Source organism: Camellia sinensis, chromosome 12 (assembly GCF_055761805.1).
Source record: "Camellia sinensis isolate YWXY chromosome 12, ASM5576180v1, whole genome shotgun sequence".
Taxonomy (NCBI): Eukaryota; Viridiplantae; Streptophyta; class Magnoliopsida; order Ericales; family Theaceae; genus Camellia; species Camellia sinensis.
In genome coordinates this window covers 90575415-90599363 of record NC_138972.1, presented here as the reverse complement: position 1 = coordinate 90599363, position 23949 = coordinate 90575415, and the positions used below count along the sequence as shown (strand labels likewise).

The 23949-nt window shown below is 42.8% G+C and overlaps 1 protein-coding gene across 1 annotated transcript in view; it reads left to right on the top strand.

Annotated features, from left to right (window-relative positions):
- The window catches only part of LOC114280894 (protein argonaute 5-like), a 32013-nt gene that overhangs the window by 7857 nt on the left and 207 nt on the right, over positions 1-23949 (top strand). The window contains exons 4-6 of the mRNA XM_028223301.2: positions 22708-22790; positions 22964-23073; positions 23384-23518. Of these exons, the coding sequence (XP_028079102.2) occupies positions 22708-22790; positions 22964-23073; positions 23384-23518 (328 nt within the window). The remainder of the gene's footprint in view (positions 1-22707; positions 22791-22963; positions 23074-23383; positions 23519-23949) is intronic.

Here is a 23949-nt window from a genome sequence, read left to right as displayed (position 1 = left end):
TATTCTTCCAATGGGGACTCCCTCGGTTTCAGTTGAGGTTGATCATCTGCAGAACGTGAGGACTATTCAAATCATCCTTCCACTTCCTACGCCTGCATTTGATGCACCCTCCTTGAGACCAATCATTCCTAAATTTCTTTCTTTTGGGTTGGCTCCATATCTTCTCCATCTGACCTTTGACCCTTCTCAATTCGGTTCTCTTTCAAACCTCGCTCTTCTTCCTTCTCCCAAGGAAATTTCAACTGCTACTCCATCACTGATGGCAGTTGATTCTCCTATAAAGGGTGCCAGCAGCTCTCCAACTCATGGTTTATTACCTCTGCCTACTTCCAGCCTTTCTTCTCTTGACCTATTGGTGGCTAGGACCATAAAGACTGCTGAAGATGCTCCACCTATTTCTCCTATCCCCATGCAATCCTCTGTGCCTTCAGCCACTACCCTCTCTACACCCCTTATGTCCATGGTTGAGGTAGATATCTTTGAGGCGAGACTAGCCAGTTTCTTTGACACGCCCTCTACCTCTCCAATAACCAATGATGAAGCTGAGCCATTAGTGTTGGCTGACTCTTTACTAGAAATTTTTCAGAGTTCTTCTTCCAGTTGTAAGCTTTCTACACCTCTGATAGATTTGGACAATTGCCTGGAACTATTGATATCTTTCTCAAGGATCCCTTTCGAGGCCTTAGAGAGACCTATAATGAGGAATGGCTTCCTTCAGTGCTGCAAAATTGTTGAGCAATCCGACATGTCTGTCTCAAGCCATCTATCTCAAGCAGCAGCTACTATTGACTTTTATATCAACATTTGTTGTGCTGCCAAGGCTGCAGAGGAGAAATTGGTTAGAGATCATGACTTTGTTTCAACAGTACATGCTGAGATATCAGAGCTGAAGGGACAACATTCCTCTGTCTCCCAATTTCGCACTCAACTACTGGAGAGGAAGGCTCAACTTGAGGAGGAGTTATCTATAATCAACCAGGCTTTAGCCCGAACTAATACCAAGTTGCTGATCACCAACCAAGGACTGGCCGATCGAAAGCAAGAAATGACTATAGCCATTCAGTTGTTTTCATCTTTTAAAACTAAAACATCTATTGTAAAAGAACAATTGAGGCATTATAATGATTTTTGGGCCAATTTATGGCAGAATTTATTCAACTCTTTATGAAAAATAAATTCTTATTTATCATTTGAGTATTTTTGTGTTCTTGTTCTTGGCATTAATTTATCTCCTTGTGTTTCCAATATAGTTGGAAAATAAAGCTTCAAATACCTGTCATTAATCTTTTTGCGATGTACATATCCATTTAAATTTCTCAAATGGTATGCTCCAAAAGGAAGGACTCTATGGATTTGGTATGGCCCCTCCTAGTTAGGTGACCATTTGCCAAACTTATGGCTTTTAATCCCTATTGGGAGTATGGTTTTCCACACCAAATCACATTCATCGAAGCCAATGTGCTTGACTTTCTTATTGTAAATTTTGGCTGCTTTCTTCTTTTGAAAGAGAATGCTATTTAATGCCAGAATTCTGGCTTCATCTATTCCTTCTAATTCCAAGCACATACTCTGATGGTATTACTCAGGATCTAGCTGGTCTTGACATCTTGCCCTCAAAGACTTAACATTAATTTCCACAAGCAATACAGCATCATGCCCATATACCAAGGCATAAGGAGTAACTCTTGTGCTTGACCTTAGGGAAGTTCTATAAGCCCACAATACATCCAACAATAAGTTATGTCAATCCCTAGGATTGTCTTCCACAACCTTTTGTACTCCTTTCTTCAAGGACTAATTGGATGATTCAGCCTGGCCGTTGGCTTGTGCATAATAGGGAGTGGAATTAACAAGGCTAATTCCAAATTCAGCCACAAAAGACCTCACCATTTTTTCATCAAACACAGTCCCATTATCAACAGTTATAATTTGTAGGATGCCAAACCTATGGATTAAATCCTTGATGAACCCAATGACCTCAGTCTGGTCTACAGCCTTGTATGGCTTAGCTTCGACCCACTTGGTGAAGTAATCAGTAGCCACTAAAATGAAACAATGATGCTTCGAAGAGGGTGGGTGTATTTTCCCCATCATATCCATGGCCCATCCTCTGAATGGCTAAGGCTTTACTAGTATATGCAGGTCAGTTATGGGCACATGCCTTATTGTGCCATGCTTTTGACATGCTTGGCAACCCTTTGCATATTCTATGCAGTCTTTAAGGATAGTTGGCCAATAGTAGGAATGCCTTCGAAGCAGCCATCTCATTTTTACACCAGGCTGATGAGCACCACAGATGCCTTCATGAACCTCAGCCATAGCTGTTAATGCTTCTTTTGGGTCTAAGCATTCCAACAATAGACTATCTCCCCCCCTTTTGTAGAGATCATTGTTATCTATGATGTATTGCATAGATTGCAATTTAATTTTTCTGCTGACCTTTGAGGATGGGCCAGCCAAGTACTGTATTATTGGATGCCTCCAATCTTGTTCCTGCAAGTCATTATGATTGACTTCCAGGACCACATTCCTTTTATTTAATGGTGGTATAGATTTCTGGTATGTTGTTTGGCTTATGTCCCTTTGAGTATTATCCCTTATACGGGAAAGAAATATACCTTCTCGTATAATCCTGTTGACCAAGTCTGCTCCTCCGTACGTCATCGCTCTACCACCTGAAAACACAAACGTGAGCTAGCCGGCGGGTGTGTGCCGGAAACCCCTCCGATGCCTAAGTCAGCAAACTTGACAAATAGACAAAGCTCTGTGTATTCAGAAAGCAAAGTTGTGTGTTACCTCTCCCAATGTGATATTTGTGAGCTTTTATAGGTTTCGTGTGGCACAATCCTAGTAGGACTTCTACTCCTCCATGTAGAGTCCTTCTAGGATTCATACTCCTGAAGGATAATGCTTATCCCTCAACACCCTCCTCACTGCTTAAACCAAGTGAGATGGTTTTTCCATGGCCGTAATACCACACGACCGAAGTAAACACGACTCGGCTTAGCCGCAGAACGGGCCGAACTATTCTCAGTTCGGCTTCTCGTACATGGCACGGTTTAGACCGAACTAACGATTCGTGACCGGTATAACTCCAAGACCGGTCTAACTTCAAGTTGCTTCCGGACCAAAGTAAATTTACACGTATCTTGGGCCGGAGAAACTTTTACGGCCTTTTTTACTCAGCCCTTTGTATTGTGGGCAACTATGATCATCTTATAGCTCGGCCCAATTTTCACCAAAATTACCCTCTCAATTGCCCCTTAATTCCATCTGCACAGCATGATTGGGATTACCTGTCTATCAGCCGAGCGGAAGTTTTTTAACCTTTCCAGCCGAGCCAAAAAACCCTTTAGCCTCTCCAGCCGAGCTAAAAACTCTTTAGCTTGTAGAGCCGAGCTAGCACTAAGCCGAACTATCCTTATCCGGTCAGAACGTCGCTTCAATCACAGAAATTGAATCGCTTCCTTTTCCAGTGACACGTGGCAGGCTCTGATTGACTGAGGACGACTGTCACGCCGTTTTCGTACTTCGTGTTTTTTGAACAATCCCGACCAATTTTTGGGCTTTCAAACAAAAACAAGCCTTGAGGCCATAGTCCCTCTACTTTTGCCCTCCGTCTTCTGCCTTTCCTTCGAGTTCTTCATTGTTCTTTGTTTTCTGAAAGAGCTCGTCGATTGCTGTCCATTACTTTCAACTCCAGTCCTTGCCCATTCATCTGGTTAGTATTGCTCATCTATTTTGTTTTCGTATTTCGCTTTCTATGTTGTTGCGAAACATATTTGTACATTTCTGTTTTTGCTTCTGTACTTTTATGAAAAAAAAAACTTTAACAGTAGAAAGTATGAGTATATGATACATCCTGTAGAAAACTACCTTTCGATCTAGAATCTTGTCCCAACTGAACTAGGAGACTGTTTGTGCTATATATGTAGATCAATTCAGACAATAACCGAACTAGAACTCGTAGAAATAACAGTAGTTTCAGCAAGTTACCAACTCTTGATTCACTTTAGCCGAGATAAGCTCACCGAACGAAGTTTGAACTCATTAAACTAAGAACCTCGGCCTTCAACCGAGCTAAGCCTTTGGGGCTAAGCCAGCTTTCTTAGTTTCTAACCAAACTCAGAAAGCTGCCCCTAGAGGCTCAACCGAAGTAACAAAACTCATAGTTCAACCGATTTAGGCCTTTGGGGCTAAACCAGCTTTCTTAGTTTTTTAGACCGAACTCAGAAAGTTGCCCCTAGACGATGAACCGGTCTAACAAAATTGTTTCCAAAGCCAGTATGCCGAGACGCTTGCCAAGGTCTGGCTAATAAAAACCCTGTTCGAACCGAGCTACCAAGCATTTTGCTGAACCGAGATAGAACCTGTCCACAAAGCCGAAGTAGGGCTCTTTTACCTTGCTTTTAATTTGTAGCACGGTCCAATGATCTATGCTTAACCCCTTTGTTTTCTACTTTGCAGACTTAGGTTGCCCAGGCACTCCTCCGTGCGCTCAACCGAGCTACTGAGCACAACTTTTGCACCGATCTAAATTATTCATAATTTATACAATAAATAGGGAAGTATAGGTATCTAGTAGACACTCTAGGTGGCCTAGCCGAATTCAGAAAAGACTACAATATACCCGATGACGTCCACCTGATTTTAGCCGAAAAAGATGTCATTCCTTGGGACAATAAAGGCTTTGTCCCCATCACCCTCTTATCCATTATTGAAACCGGACTACGATTTCCAGTCCAACCCTTGATGTGTAAGTTTCTTAGGCAAACCAGACTATGCCCAACCCAACTGTCCACCAATTCCTACCGCATCATTATGGGAATAGCCAAACTGAACCGCCAAGCCAGACTAAACCTTGGCCTGGCCGAAATCTTCCACCAATACTCCATTGGTTCAAAAGAAGATGGATGGGTCTATTATTTAAGAATACGTCGTCGCCGAGAGAAGATAATAAAACATACACTGGATAAGGACTTGAACGACGACGACTTTTTCTGGGTATCTGGGAATTTTGAGGATCATCAAGATTCCTGGCCGACGTATAAATTGGAAAAAAGGAGAGCCCGGTAAATTTACTTCGATTTTCTTGCGTGCTATTTTATATTTCGGTTTTTTAATCTATCAACCGAACTAACAGTTGTCTTCTTTCGCAGATTCTGCCCACCTCTATTCCTTATACAGCTACCCAAACCTAGCAACTTTGCGCGCCGCACTACGGTATCCAGAACGTAGTTGGGCCAAGCTGCTCAAATTCGAGCCGACCTACAGATACAGTGGTCGCCGAAAAGCCAGAGTGACCGATTTTCTTCTTAAAGACGCACCAGAGCCGGACCCAACCTTACCACAAATCAGACTAATTCCACTAACTGCCGAAGAAGAAACGGCTAAAAGAAACAGAGTCAGGGCCCTTTTGACCGAGACCAACAGGACCGAAGTACCACCATCAAGTCAAACCCAAGAAGCGGTGGTGGCGCTTCCTATGCAACAACCGTCCTCATCCCACCGAACCAAGCGTGCCCGGACTACCGAAACTAAACAACGCTTGGTTGATGAAGACGAAACTGTTCTTCCACCGAGCCCGCCACCGAGCCCCCGACCGGAGCCTTCTGACCGGACTACCAGTAGCTGGGCGCCAAAACTTACCTTCAACAACCGAGATATCCAAGACTCTAACTCGGTTGTTGCTGATAAGGACCACCAGTTGGCCTTCAACCTGGCCAAGAGTGTGTGTCTCCCCAAAGATATGGAGCACCACCAAAAGCAACTAAACACCGAACTGAAGGCCATCCGGTCTTCAACAAAATCGATGATCCTGGTAAATAGCTCCGTCCGTTTTTCAGTCTAGTTTTTTCAACTTTTACTTCGGCTCAAGGGAAGTCTGTTTTGTCAGGCCATTCAGAAAAACAACATCACTCACAGGAAAGTGTTAGAGCTCAGGAAAACAACAAGACAAGCCGTGGCAGAAGCCGAAGCGAAGACGACCGAGCTAGAGGAGGCCAAAAAGGAAATGGCCGAGCTACGAGCTAAGAACGGCCGACTGGCCGGACTGGTTAGTTCGGCCGAAGTAGAGAAGCAGAAGGCTGCCATTGCTCTAAAGGATAAGTATCTGCGCGAGCTGGTGAAGCTTGAAAAGAAGAAAGATACCGAGATAACCCAGCTGAAGGAGAGGGCAAAAGGGGCCGAAAAGCAAGGCTTCAAGAAGGCAGAGGATGCTTATACCCAGCAGTGCGAAGCTGCCAAGGAACTCTTCTTTAAGTGCGACTGGAGGGCAGCTGTTGAGAAGCTCGGTCACGATCCACAGACCGAGGTTTTCAACCCTCCAGCCTACTTCATACCGAACTCCCTAGTGGAGTATGCTGATGTCATTCAGCAGCAATTACTTGAAGGCTCAGACTCTGACGAAGACTCTACCTCTGAGGATACTCCGGTTGTTAATGCGGACCAGTCAGTTCGGCTGGAGCCCATGGTGGAAGACCTGACCATTGAACTACCAGGTGAAACCGTGGTTCCGACCGAAACCACCCTTGTGACCGAGAGCGAGCTCCCGCCTGAAACTGGTCTTCGTGTTGATGCCGATGCTGCGTTTGATGTCAAAATTGATGATCTTTTCAACTGATTGTCTTTTTGCTTTTCTTTTGTTTGCTTTGATTTGTAACCGGGCTACGGCCCCTCCTTTGTATTTGCTTTCTGATAAATAAAAATTTTCTTGAACTCTTACTTCGGTTGATGTGTATGTTTGTACTTGTAATGATTTTTTCATAATCTTTTCACTTCCACCTTTTATCTCGGTTTTTACTAGTCAAACTAACTATGCTTACCAGCCAACCACTCCTTAGCCGACATAATTATTTCGGCTGAGGAGTACACAGAGTTTAATCCAGCCAACCACTCTTCAGCCATACCCTTACTTCGGCTGAAGAGTACAAAGAGTTGGTTTAATCCAGCCAATCCACTCTTCAGCCATACCCTTACTTCGGATGAAGAGTACAAAGAATTGGTTTAATCCAGCCAATCTACTCTTCAGCCATACCCTTACTTCGGCTGAAGAGTACAAAGAGTTGGTTTAATCCAGCCAACCACTCTTCAGCCATGCCCTTACTTCGGCTGAAGAGTACAAAAAGTTGGTTATTCCGACCAAATGTCCTACAGCCTGGATCTTTATCCTAGGCTTAGGAGGGGTGTTGGTTTATTCTAGCCAACCTCTAAGTTAGTTTTTCCAGCTAACTTAGAATAAAATGTTTGGTTATTCCGACCAAACGTCCTACAACCTGGATCCTTATCCTGGGCTTTGGAGGGGTGTTGGTTTATTCCAGCCAACCTCTAAGTTAGTTTTTCCAGCTAACTTAAAATGTTTGGTTATTCCGACCAAACGTATTGCAGCCTGGATCCTTATCATGGGCTTAGGAGGGGCGTTGGTTTATTCCAGCCAACCTCTAAGTTAGTTTTTTCAGCTAGCTTAGAATAAAAATGTTTGGTTGTTCCGACCAAACGTCCTGCAGCCTGGATCCTTATCCTGGGCTTAGGAGGGGTGTTGGTTTATTCCAGCCAACCTCTAAGTTAGTTTTTCTAGCTAACTTAAAAAAATGTTCGTAATGTGCCTAAAACTTCACTAAAGCTAACTTTTACAGAGAACAACTCATGCTGAAAAGAATAGCTTGTTTTATTGAGGAAAGAAAAAATTACATATGTTTGAAAGAGAAATGCTAAAAGTAAAATAACTTGAGATTGGCCGTGTTCCATGGCCTAGGGATTGCTTTGCCGTCCTTGTCTTCTAGGTGGTATGCCCCTTTGCCTGCTAACCCAACCACTTTGTAAGGACCTTCCCAGTTTGGCCCTAACTTGCCATCTCCTGGTATCAAGGTGTTTCCCATCACTTTGCGCAGTACCCAATCGCCGATCTTGAATTGTCTTAGATGCACTGTCTTGTTGTATTTTCTGGATAACTCTTGTTGGTATGAGGCAATGTGAACCAGTGCTTTTTCTCTTCTTTCTTCCGCAAGGTCGAGTTCCAATGCTATGGCTTCTCCATTCAAGTCTGGATCAAAATTTTCGCTTCAGATTGTGGGGAGGCCAACTTCCAGTGGGATTACTGCTTCCATTCCGTAGGCTAAGGAGAATGGTGTCTCTCCTGTTGATCGTCGAGGTGTGGTGCGGTAAGCCCATAAAACATGAGGAAGTTCGTCCGCCCACTTGCCTTTTGCCTTTTCTAACCTTTTCTTCAGTCCATCCAAGATGACTTTATTTGATGCCTCTGCTTGGCCATTTGCTTGAGGATATGCCGGTGTAGAATTGTAAAACTCTATCTTGTATTCTTCATAAAAGCCTCTGAAGATTCTGCCGTCGAATTGAGTGCCATTGTCTGAGATTAGGGCCTTTGGTATGCCAAACCGAGTGATGATGTTTTGCCAGACGAACTTCTTCACATCTTTTTCCTTGATTGATGCCAATGCTTCTGCTTCCACCCACTTTATGAAGTAGTCTGTTGCTACGAGAAAGAACTTCCTGTTGCCTGGTGCTATTTACTATGTCCAAGTCCCACATTGCGAAAGGCCATGGGCTAGTCAATGGTAGGAGTTCTCTAGCTGGTTGATGTATTTGGTGTGCGAATTTCTGGCATTTCTCGCACTTCTTCACATATTTCTCTGAGTCTGCCTGCATGTATGGCCACCAATATCCTTGCGAAATGGCCCTGTAAGCTAGCGATCTTCCACCTTGATGGCTTCCGCACACTCCTTCGTGTATTTCGAACAAAAATACTTCCACTTTGCTGGGATGGACACACTTTAGGTAAGGTCCTGAGAATGACTTCTTGTATAATGCCAAAGATGGGGAGAGCCAAAATCGCTGCGACTTCGCTCTTATTCTGTTGGCTTCTTTTTTCTCTTCTGGTAAGATGCCGTCTTTTAAGAACAAGATGATGGGATCCATCCAAGAGGGGCCTAGTTCTGTGCAGCATACTTCTTTTACTTCTGGGTCTTCAATACTTGGTCTAGGTAGGTAGTCGATCAGTAGTGGATGAGGGATGGTGGTGTCTGCCATTGAGGCGAAACCTGCTAGTTCATCTACTCTGCTGTTTTCCTCCCTGCCAATTTGTTCTATCCTCACTACTTCAAATTTCTTGATCTCTGTTCTGACCAATTCTTGGTACTTGGCCATCCTATCATCATTTGCTTCGTAGTCGCCAGAAATTTGGTTTACCACCAGCTGTGAGTCGCTGTATACCATTAATTCGGTGGCCTTCATGTAGTATGCTGATTTGAGTCCTGCAAGAAGCGCTTCATACTCCGCTTCGTTGTTTGATGCTGGGAAGCCAAGGTTGATTGCTTGCTCTACAACCAGGCCGTCTGGTGAGATGAGGACTATGCCGAGTCCTGCACCATGCCGGTTGGATGCTCCATCCACAAAGAGCTTCCACATCTCACCAACGAACAACTTCCAGCAAGTGGAGGGGTCAGATGATGTCGTGGGGTCAAGAATGTTGCTTGTGTTTTCTTCAAGGTCCATGCTTGCTGTTTGCCCCTCGCTATCTGATTGTACCAAGTCTTTATTTGTTGGAGAGCCTTGGTTTGGTGTAGCTTCTACCTTGCTGTCTTTAGTCTAGTCTGTCTTGGAGTCTGACTGAGTTCCTTCTGCTAGGGGTTGCGCTATTCCGGCGTCAGCTTCCATCCCTAGTTCGGTTGTGTCAGTTAGGTCAACTGGGCAGATATGATGACTTCCTGGAGTAAACTCTGCGACGAAGTCTGCCAAAGATTGTGCTTTTACTGCGGTTCTAGGTTGGAATTTGATGTCGAATTGTCCCAACTCTACTGCCCACTTCAAGATTCGCCCAGAAAAGTTCGCCCTCTCAAACAAAGCTTTTAGTGGAAAAGCTGTGAGAACAACTATGGTGTGGGCATAAAAGTAGTGTGCCAATTTCCTAGAGGCCATCATTAAGGCTAATGCCAGTTTTTCCAGTGGCAAATACCTTGTTTCGGCTCCCAGCAATGTCTTGCTGACATAAAAGATGGGCAGGTGTTGGATTCCTTCTGCACGAACCAACACTGCGCTAACAGCGTGCTGAGAGACTGCCAGGTACAAGAAGAGTTCTTCACCAGGTGTTGGGTTAACAAGCAGTGGTGGGGAAGACATATATTCCTTCAAGCTTTCCAGAGCTTGGTCGCATTCTTCATCCCACTCAAACTTGGCCTTTAAGGCATGAAAAAATGGTCGTAGTCTATCTGACGACCTGCTTATAAACCGGTTGAGCGCAGCTGCCATGCCGGTGAGATGCTACACTTCTTTCACTGAGTTTGGTCTCTCCAAGTCTTGGATTGCCTTGATTTGAGAGTGGTCTGCTTCTATACCTCGGTTGGTCACAAGGAAGCCTAGGAATTTGCCAGATCCTACTCCAAATGCACACTTGGACGCATTGAGGCGCAACTTGTGCTTCTTCAGGATCTCAAACATCTCGCCCAGGTCCTTAAGATGGTCATTCTCATCCTTGCTCTTGACTACCATGTCGTCGATGTAAGCCTCCATTGTCCTGCCTAACAATGGTTCAAACATCTTGGTGACCATCCGTTGGAATGTTGCCCCTGCGTTTTTCAGGCCAAAGGGCATGACCTTGTAACAGTATAGTCCTCTTGGAGTTGTAAAAGATGTGACCTCCTGGTCTGGTTCATGCATGGCAATTTGGTGGTAGCCTCTGTATGCATCCAGAAAGCTAAGTCGGTTGTGCCCGCTGTTAGGTCTACCAGTTGATCTATCCGTGGTAGAGGAAAGCTATCTTTTAGGCATGCCTTGTTGATTGTCTTGTAGTCGACGCAGACACACCATTTGCCATTCTTCTTTGGCACTACGACCGTGTTGGAGATCCATTTCGGGTAGTGCACCTCTCGAATTGCTCCTGCCTCCAGCAGGTTACCTACTTCTTCTGCTACTATTTCGGCATGGTGAAGTGCCGATCTGCGAGTGCGCTGAATGACTGGTCTGGCAGATGGGTGGACATTGAGTTGGTGACAGAAGAAGTTTGGATCAATGCCTGGCATGTCATAGGGTGTCCAGGTGAACACTTCGATGTTAGAGGTTAAGAATTCTAAGACCTCTAATCTCTCAGTGCTGGACAACGACGAATCGAGCAAAAAGAACTTATCCGGGTTCTTTTCATCTATTCTTACCTCTACCAACTCCTCCACTGCTTTCTGATCCGCCGCTTTGCCGACATCTACGAATAGCTCATTAATTTCGGGTTCTTCCACCGAATGAACGTATCCTTTGGCAGCGCGGCTACCATTCACCGTGACAAAGCATTGTTTTGACATGATCTGATCTCCATAGACTTCTTCAATTATGCCGGTGTCGTTGGGGAACCGCATTACCTGGTGGTAAGATGACGCTACTGATCGCATGGCATGCAGCCATGTTCTGCCCAAGATGATGTTGTAAGTGGAGGGGACCTTTAATACCCAGAACTCCACTTGTTTTGTCACGCTTCCTACTCTAACTGGAAGAATTATTTTGCCGACGGGCCATTCTGGCATGGAGTTGAATCCAATTAGGGGAGATACAGCAGGCGCCAAGTCTTTGTCTTGTAGCTTCAGTTGTTTAAATGTTTCATAGTACATGATTTCACATGAACTTCCCTGGTCAATCAGAATCCGCTTGACGTCAAAATCCTTAACTCGGAGAGTGACGACCAGGGCATCATTGTGAGGGCAATATATCCGTTCTAAGTCTTTATCAGAAAAAGACAAGACGTTTGTTGCCTCTGTCTTTCCCTTCTTGATGGCCGGTTGGGCACTTAGCACCTCTCTTAAATGTTCAGCCTTTTTGATTGATCCTCTGAGCTCGCATATACGCTCAGGTTCAAAAACTCCATGTATTACATTGATAATGCCTTAAGGCGGGGCGTCGATTGGTATCCCATTGGGGTTATTATGGTCCTGGAGGGCTGGCTACGTCCCTCCTTCAATGTATTTATCCAAGTGACCTGCTGCCACTAACTCCTCCAGGTACTGTCTTAATGGTGTGCAATTCTCAGTGCGGTGCCCCTTTTCTTTGTGGAAGGTGCACCGTGATCTTTCGTCATAGTCCTTCTAAGCTTCTCCTAGCTTGGCTGGCCACTTGACGAAAGGCCCATCTCTTATTTCGCTCAGAATCCGATATATCGGTTTCTTGAACACCGTGGTTATGGCAGTGCGGATTCTCAACCATCTTTTATCCGGGTCTTCTCCGTTATCTCGTCTGCCACGTCCGTTTTTGTTCTGACGATCTACTGCATTGACTTTTGCTGAGGTTTTCTTTTCTGGTACTGTGGTCGCACCAGATTTTGCTTTGGCACACGCGCCATCCTCTTCTACCCTGATGTGCTGATGCACTCTTTCCATTAGAGCTTCCATGGTGAGGGGTGGCGTCATGGTGATCGAGTCCCTTAGTCTGTTCCCGACTGGAAGGCCTCTTTTATATTGTGCAATGGCGAGATTGGTGGGGCAGTCCCCAATCTGATTAAATGTCTCCCAGTAGCGACTGTTGTAGGATCTTAGGGTCTCTTTATCTCCCATGTCGATGGAGAGTAGCTGGTCGATCTCCACCGGGGTTTTAGTGTTTGTTCGGAACCTTATTACGAATGCTTCTGCCAATTGTGCCCAGGAGGCTATGCTGCCCTCTGGAAGTTTCTCGAACCAAGTCAAGCCTAGGTCGCCAAGGCTTGATGGGAAGAGTATACACATCAAGGCCTCGTTTCGCCTGTACACAGCCATGACCTGGCGAAAGTGGCTTAAGTGTGAGTAGGGATCTGTCTTCCCTTCATATGTAGTGAATTTCGGTTGTAGGAAGCCTGATGGTAGGGGCGTGTTTTCAATCGCCGGAACAAACGGAGAAGTCTGCAGCCTTGCTAATGCTTTGTCCGTTGGTTCGTAGGCTGGGCGCGGTATTGGCATTCCAACCTCGACGTTTCCATGCGTCCGAGGAGCCAACCGCTGTAAGGCAGAAACTCTGTGTGGATCCCTTGCCCTGGCATCCTCCTTGCATCGTGTCTTTTCTTCGAGCACGGTCCGTAAGTCGGATGTTCTGGGTAACTCCGTTTGTCTGGATCTGGTTTGATGCGAATGTGAGGGCCAATATGTGCTTCCTTCAGTGTATGACCGTTCAGATCTCGTCCTTTCAGACCTGGAGTGACAAGTTCTGGAAGACCAGGATTGAGTATCGCCTGTCCTGAGGCTTCTGCTCTCTCCTTGCGAGGGTGTGGTATTTCTGCTACGATTTTCTGAGTGGCGAGGGGGCGTCTTGTTTTTGCGCCCCTCTCCTGTCGCCACTTCTTTTTTCTTCATCTGGCGTTTCAAGGTCTCCATGTCGGCCGCCATCTTCCTTATCAATTCATCTTGCTCCTTCACGCAGTCTTCCAGAGCTTGAGGATCAATCCTCCTCCTTTGCCTGTCAGGACTTTGCGAACGAGAGTGATGGGGGCTGTTAGTTCGCCTCCCCTTAGTATCCCTCCTGGTGTTATGTCGTTGGGGCTCCAAGTCCGCCATGGGAGGGACAGAGGGTAATCCTTCACGCCTTGCGCCCCCATCTGGAGTTAGTCCGTCGACGGCGGACTGCGGCAGTTCCTCAATGTGTGCCATTATTCGAAAAAATGAGAAGCTTAGTCAAGAGGTTTTGTTCTGTCTGTTTTTCCCACAGACGGCGCCAATTGTATGGGAAAGAAATATACCTTCTCATATAATCCTGTTGACCAAGTCTGCTCCTCCGTACGTCGTCGCTCTACCACCTAAAAACACAAACATGAGCTAGCCGGCGGGTGTGTGCCGGAAACCCCTCCGATGCCTAAGTCAGCAAACTTGACAAATAGACAAAACTCTATGTATTCAGAAAGCAAAGTTGTGTGTTACCTCTCCCAAGGTGATATTTGTGAGCTTTTATAGGTTTCGTGTGGCACAATCCTAGTAGGACTTCTACTCCTCCATGTAGAGTCCTTCTAGGATTCATACTCCTGAAGGATAATGTTCATCCCTCAACACCCCCCTCACTACTTAAACCAAGTGAGATGGTTTTTCCATGGCCGTACTACCACACGACCGAAGTAAACACGACTCGGCTTAGCCGCAGAACGGGCCAAACTATTCTCAGTTCGGCTTCTCGTACATGGTACGGTTTAGACCGAACTAACGATTCGTGACCGGTATAACTCCAAGACCGGTCTAACTTCAAGTTGCTTTCGGACCGAAGTAAATTTACACATATCTTGGGCCGGAGTAATTCTGTACCTCTCTTGGGCCAGAGTAACTTTTACGGCCTTTTTTACTCAGCCCTTTGTATTGTGGGCCACTATGATCATCTTATAGCTCGGCTCAATTTTCACCAAAATTACCCTCTCATCCCTCCTCTTGAAATTCGAAATTTTCTGAGCCACATCATTAGCTCTATTATTCAAGAATCTTGGGACATGAGTTACATTTGCTATTTGAAATTGAGAGAGAAAATGTAATGCAACAACATAGTATGGCAACATGCTTATACTTTGACATTTAAAAATCACTTTCACTTGGTTAACCACAAATTGAGAATCTCCAAATATGTCAACTGCATGTATTTGTAATCCAATAAGAATTTCCAATCTCACTATCAAGGCTTCATATTCAGCTTGATTATTAGAACAAGTAGTTTCATCCACTCTAAAACCATGTGTGGTTTCTATTTCTTGTGGTGACTTAATCACTATACCAATTCCAGTTAGGCCATTGGCTTTCGATCCATCGAATCACATTTGCCACGGCTCAACGCTAGCCATACCAAGTTCCATTATCTCTTGGCTCTCTGTTTGAGATGGATGGTCTGCCAAAAAATTGGCTAAAACTTGCCATTTCACTGCCTTTTGGGGAACATATTCTAAATGAAATTCTGACAAGGCTAATACCCATTTGTCAATTCTTCCCCTCAACATAGGTCTAGATAACATATACTTAACTAAATCAGTGGTTGCAATTACCAAAATAGTTGTAGGCAAAAGATAATATCTTAATTTCATTGCAGCAAAATACAATGTAAGGCAAAGCTTTTCTACAGCTGAATATTTACATTCATAAGAATTTAAAAACTTACTAAGGTAATAAACAGCTTGCTCCTTGCCTTCTTCATTGTCTTGGGCTAAGAAAGCTCCCAATGAATCTTCTGCTGCAGCTATATACAACTTCAAAGGCTTATCGCCCTTTGGTGGCATCAACACTGTAGGGTTGGCCAAGTAGGCTTTGATTCCTTCGAAAGCAATTTGATGCTCTGTTGTCCATGCAAATTCCTTTTCATCTCTTAACCTTAACAATGAAGAAAATACTTTAGTTTTTCCTGCAGTGTTAAAAATGAATCTTCGAAGAAAATTAACCTGTTCAAGGAACTTTTGTAATTCCTTCTTACTTGATAGGGGTCTGGCTTCAATGATGGCTTTGGCTTTATTCTAGTCAATCTGTATTCCTTTCTTGTGTACTACATAGCCCAAGAAATTTCCAGATGATACGCCAAAAGCACACTTAAGAGGATTAAGTTTCAACTTGAATTTTCTCATTCTTTCGAGAGCTGTTTCTAAGTGAAACAGATGCTCTTCCATGGATTGGGACTTAACTACAATATCCTTAACTACAATATCATCAATATAACACTCTAAATATCCTCCAATGAGGTCATGAAAGATAGTGTTCATGGCCCTCTGATATGTAGCCCAAGCATTCTTCAGACCGAATGGCATTTTAACCCATTCGAAGGTACCAATATTTCCAAGACATCTAAATGCTGTTTTGTGAACATCCTCCTCTGCAATGCAGATTTGGTTATAACCAGAGTGCCCATCCATCATTGATAAAATTTGATGCCCTACTGAACTGTCTACCAGCAAATCTACTATAGGCATAGGATACTCATCTTTTGGAGTTGACAGATTTAAGTTTCTAAAATCAATGCATACCCTCATTTTGTCATTCTTCTTAACTACATGCACAATATTAGATAGCCATTCAACATACCTAGCTGTCCTAACAAAGCCTGCCTTGAGTAGTCTAAGAATTTTTTCCTTAACTTTCTGAATCACTTCTAGACCCATTCTTCTTGGTTTTTGCTTGTATGGCTTAAAGTTAGGCTTCATAAGAAGCCTATGTTCCACTAATGACCTATCTAATCCTGATAGTTCATTATAAGACCATACGAAACAATCTTTATATCTCCTCAGAATAACCAACAACTAATTCATGTCAAGAGTATTCAACCAAACACTTATATAAATGAGTTGTTGTACAGAACCTTCCCCTAAATTTATTTCTTCTAAGGGGTCTTGTATCTGAGAACTTACTGGAACTCCTTTTTTGATTCCTTCTGGCTTCGAAGCAATCTCCTTGCTGTGTTCTGTTCCCAGGTTCTTTGATTCAACCTCTTTACCCTCCTCTTCATAGACGAGTCTGTCCACAAGGCTTCTTCTTCCTGTATTTCTTGGACTTTTGTTTCTATGTCCAATGCACAGTATTTATCAAGGGCCAAAACTCTGGCTTGTTGCTGCTCCTGCGTGTAGCCAATTATCATGGCTTCCTTCTCTTGCTCCTGCACTTTCTGGACTATTGACTTTACATCCAATATTAAAAACTTAATTAAAGCCAAAGACTTGGCTTCTGGTGTCTCATCTTGCTGCCTACAACCAGGCATCATTGTCATCTTTAACGACCACCTCTTCATCAGCACTCTCCTGGACTAAGTGCTTCAGGTGTGTCACTTCCTCATCAGCCGTTATTTCGGCTGAGCCATTAGATTTCCTCAGTATACTGAGTGGTGTCACTCCCTCAATATACAACTTGGCTTCTACGAAGTCTGCGCAGGCTATGAAAGGTTGAGGATCTGCATCAATTTCCTCTGTCTCTCCATTGCCTAGGGCCATCATTATTTTCTGATGCAAAGAGGAAGGCACACATTTGTTAGTGTAGATCCAATCTCTACCAAGTAAAGCATTGTACTTAGCATTACTGTCGATGACGAAGAACGCCGTCATGCAGTCCCTGGTTCCCACACTCAGGTTGATGGGTAAAATTCCCTGGGCCATCTGTTTGTCCCTAGCAAAACCAGCAATGGTTGTACTGGTTGGGATTAACCTGGGATTTCTTTTCTCTAATTTCTTCAAGAAAGATTTCGATAGTAAGTTCACCACTGCCCCATTATCCACTAAGACTCAGTTCAACTGTATCCCATTGAAGAATGCCTTAATATACAAAAGGCTAACATGTTGTGTCATAGAATTCGAGGGATATTCAAAAAGATACGAGAGGTTAATACTTACTACTTCTTCACTCTCATATTCAGTTTTCATTGGGGTAACCATTCCAGAATTATCTTGTACCATACTCACTTGTGAGTCTTCACTAGAGATTGGAATTGGGTGAATTTCTTGCCCCTCTTGATTCTCATCTCCAGCTTGGAATTCATGCGGTAGTATGTGTACCATGTTCACTGACACTGAGCCAAATTGGATGGCTGGCTGTGTCTGCTTCTCCTTTTGGCCACCTTGTTCGGTCACTCCAGAAGCATCCTCCATGCTGCTCTCTGGTATTTCATCCTTTGAATGGTCTGTCACGTCTGGTTTTTCAACCAGAAATGTTTGTTCAGCCATGAAGGCTTCGAACATTTCTTCCTCAACCATTTCTTCCTTTTGGCCTAAGCCAACTTCCGTCTCTGCCTCGCTATCACTCTCCATCAATGCCTTCTCCAATCCCGCTAAACTGGACTTCTCTCTAACTTTTAGTTCAGAGTGAACTTTGGCCAACTGTTCTCTACTGCAACCCATTTTGCCTTGTAGAGTTGGTTTTAGAGTATGGTCTGACTTTGGATTCTTCTTTTCTTCTGTCTGTACCAATGAAGAACTCTCTCCATTTTCTTTCAGGTCTCACTGGTACTGAGTGTACCTACGCTGAATTTTCCTCCTTTGTGATCTAGAAATCACGGGGATCATATCTGGTTCCTTTGTTTTTGGGTGCTTAAGCAAGACCCAATTGTTTAGAGCTACCAAAGAAGGTTTGACCATCCTACTTTGGTTTCCAGCAACCTCTCTCTAGGTAGACATCTCCCTAGGTTTGTTCTGCATTACAAACCAGTCTGGGACCCCAGGTACCCACGAACCTACTGACCCTGCCATTGAACTACTTCCTTCTTCCTTCGAAGCCTTTCTCGAAGCTGGTTGCGAAGGCCACTGCTTGGTCCTGACTTCATGCTCTAGGCCTAACTCCGGCCTTCGATGAAGGTGTCCACTTTCTGCCTTGCGTGAGGCTGGTCTAGGGGACCAATCTCTGGCTTTGATCCCATAAACTGAACTTCTCTCCAATCTCCTCCCAGAATGACTGATCTCCATTCTATAATAATTAGCTGGCCTGGATTCATGTAAAGGCTTCTTGCCTTTGAAATGCATCCTGTCAACTGTTGGTTCAACTCTCAATGGCTGGTGCCTGACACCAAATGGATATGGTCTTTTATTGTGAGCATTGGTTGGTTTAGGACGTCTCTGCACATCCTTGTAGTATTGATTCCCATCAATCGGGAGTCCTTTCAACCATTTGTAGCTTAGTCTGCACCTAGGACACATCCTCTGCATTACAGCTACTTCTAAGGAATCGTCATCTAGTGCTTCTTCCTCAGAGTCTTCCCTCTGGTGTGAGAAACCCTGTCCAATAGCTGGTAGATTTTCAATGTCTTTCTTGATAGCTGTCTGGTTGGCCACATGCATCTGCACATTGACTTCTTCCAATTCTTTCAAAGACAGGTTCTAAAAATCCGGCATAATGACATTGGCTGCCACCTCTCCAATTTCTGGAAATGGATTACTGTCGATCCCCATGGCCTTTTCAGCTTTGGTTGGGAATTTCAAACTTCCTTTCCGAATTTGTTCTTCGATCCTGTCTCGAAAAACAACACAGTTTTTAGTCGAGTGAAACCAAGAATTGTGCCATTTACAATATACTTTCCCTTTAAGTTCATCAAGAGATGGAATTTTAACCCATTTTGGTAACTTAAGGAAGTTGGCCGCAAGCAAATGATCAAAGATGTCATCTGCCTTAGTTAAATCGAAAGAGTATTTCCTGTGAAGGTCTTTCTTTTTAAACTGCTGGTCAATTGTTGTATCCTTATGAATTAATGCTTCACAGATCACAGGTTCTTTCCCCACAATCTTTGCTGCATCAATCTCATAGTTAGGATCTTTGTAGTATGTCTTGTATGATGCATTATTTCGATCTTGCTCCTCTTCTAGTAATGCTTCATACCTAGATACTTTGTAAGTTAGTTCCACTAAGTCCCTGAACTCTGTTGAGTCAAACTTCTTTCGAAGCCTAAACTCTAAGCCATTTTGAGCCAATCTTACGAATTCTGGCTCTAGCAAAATGACTCTACATTTATTTCGAGCCCTTTTAAATCTGGCAATAAACTGAGTAGCCTTCTCTTCAGGCCTTTGACTCAACCTTGCCAGGTCTGCCATGGAAACCTCTGGCTCCGATTGGAAGAATTGGGCATGAAATACCTCTTTTATTTATTGCCAAGTTTGGATTGAACCAGGTATAAGGTTAATGTACCATACAAATGCTCCCCCAGTTAGAGAGTTTGGGAATAGTCTTAGCTTCATATAGTCATTATTAGTGAATTCACCGCATTGAGCTGCAAACCTAGCGATGTGCTCTACTGTTGACTGGTTTCCATTCCCATAAAAAATGGCGAAATCTGGTATCCTGAAACCTCTTGGGTATTCATGTACCCTATCTACCCATTCTAGGTATGGTTTTCTGTATACAGGAGTCTGGACCCCCCGAGCCATTGGTCCACACATCTCCCTAACGATGTCAGCAATTTGGTCCCTAGGGACCATATTTTGTGCCTGCTGAACCATTGTTGGAAGAACAAACACAAGATTTGGTGGACAAACTGTGCTTGTGGTACTCTTGGTCCATAAGGTGGCATGTTTGGGACTGGTTGTCCATATGGTGCAGGTTGCTATTGGGGGTGTAGGTAACCCCTTTGAATTTGTCCTACGAAAGGACCTGCGAAAGGTGCTGGAACTGGTGTTGTGTCTCTTCCATTTGTAGGAAAACCTTCCAACCCCCTGGGTATAAATTCGAATAAGGGATTAGTGAACCCCCTTGTGCCAGGTATGGCTTCGAACATGGGATTTGGAACCATTCTTACACCATTTTCTTGTACTGGGCCAGTTCCACCAAACTGCATGGCTTCACTGTTAAGTGCTGAGACATTTTGACCTACTACAGGCCTTGGAACAAGTCCGTACCAAGACTGAAGTGATGGTCTTTCATAGTTCTGATTACTAGTTTGACCATTAGAATGTCCGTTAACTTGCATAGGCTGTTTATCTCTAGCCAATCTTTGCTGAGGGACATTCGAAATTTCCTCCATGTGTCTTACGTTTGTTAGTTGGTGATTATTCATTCGATCCAAAAAAGACGTTACCCACCTTTCCATTGTGTTCATTAATTGATGTCCCATTGTATCTATTAAGCCACCCCATGGATTCATTGGCTGAATAGATGGGACAGTGGATGGTCCAATTCCTTGGTCTCGTCCAATATTACGAACATATGGTATTTGTTCTGAAGTACTGGTCTGTTCGACCATAGGTTCTGATAAAATGGGAGTTTTTACAGGATGTGTAATCACATTATCCTCTGGATTAGGTATCTCTACCTCTCCTTCCACACCTTCTTCTAAGCGTTCATTTTCTCCTTGTCTCCTACGTCTAGTCATTTCAACTTGGTCCCACTGGGCGTGCCAAAAATATATATTGGCTTTTTGACTTTCGAAGGTTATTATTGTAATTGCAAGCGTGCTAGCAAGGATCAATCAGTCCTTACAGAAATTTAATTGACAACCGATTATCAGACGATTGTGTTTTAGTTCTCTCAGCCTCAATGAAGAGGACTTTTACCGGTAGCTTGATTTAGGAGAATTAAACGAAATATCAATCAAATAAAGAACAACTGAAGCATTTCATTAGAATGAAAAACTTACAATGATTCAAACTCAGCCTCGTAGAGGTTTACAGCGACAATCTACTTGAAAACTACTCCTATGAATGAAGTGCAGTGCAGAATTTAAAGTACTGGAATGTAAAGAACAAGACATGTAAAACTAAGTAAAGTATAATAAGACTGATTTTTTGGATCTGAGTCTAGGCCTTTTTCTGGGACCTTCTCTACTATTTATACTGCTTAAGGATGACCATCGAACTGTATTTTCAACCGTCGAACTGCTCCTCCATGATCACTGATCATATTGCCTCAAGCAAGGTTGTTAAAATCGGGATCCTACGTTGGATCGTTGGAGGTGTTTATCGGATCGGATCATAGAATCGGATCGAGGATCGTAAGATCCTATCAAAAAAGACAAATTACATAATAATTTAATTTAAATAAATATTTCTTATAAAGTATACACAAAATAAGTCTATATTTTATTAAAAAGAAATGAAGATATTGTGAAAAATATAATACTCCATATAAAATGTACATATAATATTATATAATAGAAAATTCGATGGTAAAAGTTTTGTATTTCATCAAAAATGAAGGTGAAGAAGAAGAAGAAGAAGAAGAATTCTATAACAAAATACTTCACAATCTACAATAATGCATAAAAAGTGAAGAAAAAATATTTAATAAAGTTGGATATGAAAATAGATTAAGAACTCAAAAGAATAGCTTAACCGAATGATAAGATTTGTCGTTAGCATCCCTAGTGGAGCAGATTCAAGTCACAAAAATAATCTCTCCAAAAATTGAGATAAAGTTGCAATCATCTTACCCTCCTTAGACTCCGCTAAAGCTAAGTTTGTTTTTCCGACTATTTAATTTTCTTAAATTACCGCAATATTTGAATGTTTGTTTCTTAGTTTGTTTTTCTTAATCTATTTGATTCAATACGACTTAATTTTTATTATTTATTTTGACCACATAAATTGGTATTTAGACAGCAAACATAACATTTACAATAAAATATGTCATACAATACAAAATAAGGCTTGTAAATTGGATCGGATAGGATCGGATTCGGATCGGGATTCCACGATCCTATAAGATCCCACTACCAGGATCGAAAGATCCTACCTATAAGGAGTTTTTTACACGATCCGGATCGATTGTGCTCAAATAGATCGTAAGATCGTAGGATCGTAAGATCCGGATCGGGATTCTGATAACCATGGCCTCAAGATTAGCTCCATTACGCCATCACTTGCAGTTAGGCTTCCCTCCTGAATTTGAATTCAAATGTGAGTAACCGATGATGCCACTTCACTTTATATTTCTCTGCTGATCCACTGCTACTCAGATCTCGTAACAACCAATATTAACTGACACGTGTACGATCAAGATCGAAGATTTGAATAGTCTTCCCGTACTACCTTTACTTTGCCACGCGTCGAATTGTAATTGACTTGTACAAAATATGTAGCCAACACAAATGCTCTACCAAGCTGCACATCTTCATGCTTAGGTCTACCCTTACCTATTTTGTTACCTATGCCTTCACATCTCATTCAAAAGCGGCAGGCAGCCTGCATATGAGCAAAAATAGGAAGCAAGGGTTACCTGGGGAGATGTGAAATATATTTAGTAATTTTTTTTTATCTATTTTCCTCTACATATCGATTTATGTAGGTTAAGGAGTAGGGTGGCTCCGCTAAACTGTGTAAACTCTTGATTGCAGTTATGCTGTTGTGGGAAGGTTATTCTTCCCTCCCAAATTGGGTGATACAGGTGATCTTGAGGATGGTTTAGAATATTGGAAAGGTTGCTATCAAAGCCTTCGCCCAACACAAATGGGTCTTTCCCTTAATATTGGCATGAATTTCTTTAATCGTTGGCCTTCATTTCTTTTCAATTTTTTTCCTGTTCTAGATTTAGAGCAGTAGTTTTGCTATTGACATGCACCATTGAGATTATGTTGCTTCCTTGCCTTGTAGATATCTCAGCAAGAGCATTTTATGAACCCATTCTAGTTTCTGACTTTGTTGCAAGAAATTGCAATGTTAGAGATTTAAGAAGGCCTCTTTCTGATCAAGATCGCATTAAGGTATTATCTCTAACTTTCTAGTGCAGCATACAATTAATTGCTCATTTATATTTTCTGTGAAGGAAAATGCCAATAGTAAATTTTGCCAAGAATGAGGTTTTTGCATGTTATGTTGTCACGATAAAATATAAAGGTCTAGTGAAATTTTTATGGAGTTTGTTTTCCACTACCCAACTCGTCCATAATTTTCTCCTATATAACTTTGGTCAATAAGTATTTATATCTGCTTTTGTCGTTGCATATTATATTCCTTGGCCACATTACCCAACAGTTGACCCATTATGACCCGTTTTTTTTTTGGTGATTCCAGGTTAAGAAAGCTCTAAAAATGGTTAAGGTAGAACTCATTCATAGCAAGGATGTTAAACAGCACAAAATATCAGGTGTATCGGTGCAACCAACAAGTCAATTAACGGGAGCTACTTATCTTTGTGTCTTTCTTTACGTAAGTGAGTTTGTTGTGTGGTTTATAGCAGCAGGGGGAAAAGCTTCACTAAATGCACATAAAGTTAGAAAATGGTAGAAGGATAACATAAATGAGATGAAGCACAAAATTGGTGGATGTTCGTGCGTTGTGATACATCTGAAAGCCATAACTTAGTAGTTGGGAGCTGGGAAGTATTCTTGCCTTGCTCATTAATGGGAATCCTGAATTCTAAATCATAACAACCTTTATGCTGTGTTTGGTTGGGAGATTTGGGAAGGGATTTGGAAAGGGAAAGGGAAAAGGTGTGTGAAACTAGGTGAAATATAGGTATGTTTTATTCACATTTCACCTACATTTTCCATTTCTCTTTCCAAATCCTTAGAAGGATCAAAAAAAATATTAAATGATGCAATTTTTAAACTGCAAGCTTAGATCATTGTACCAGTTAT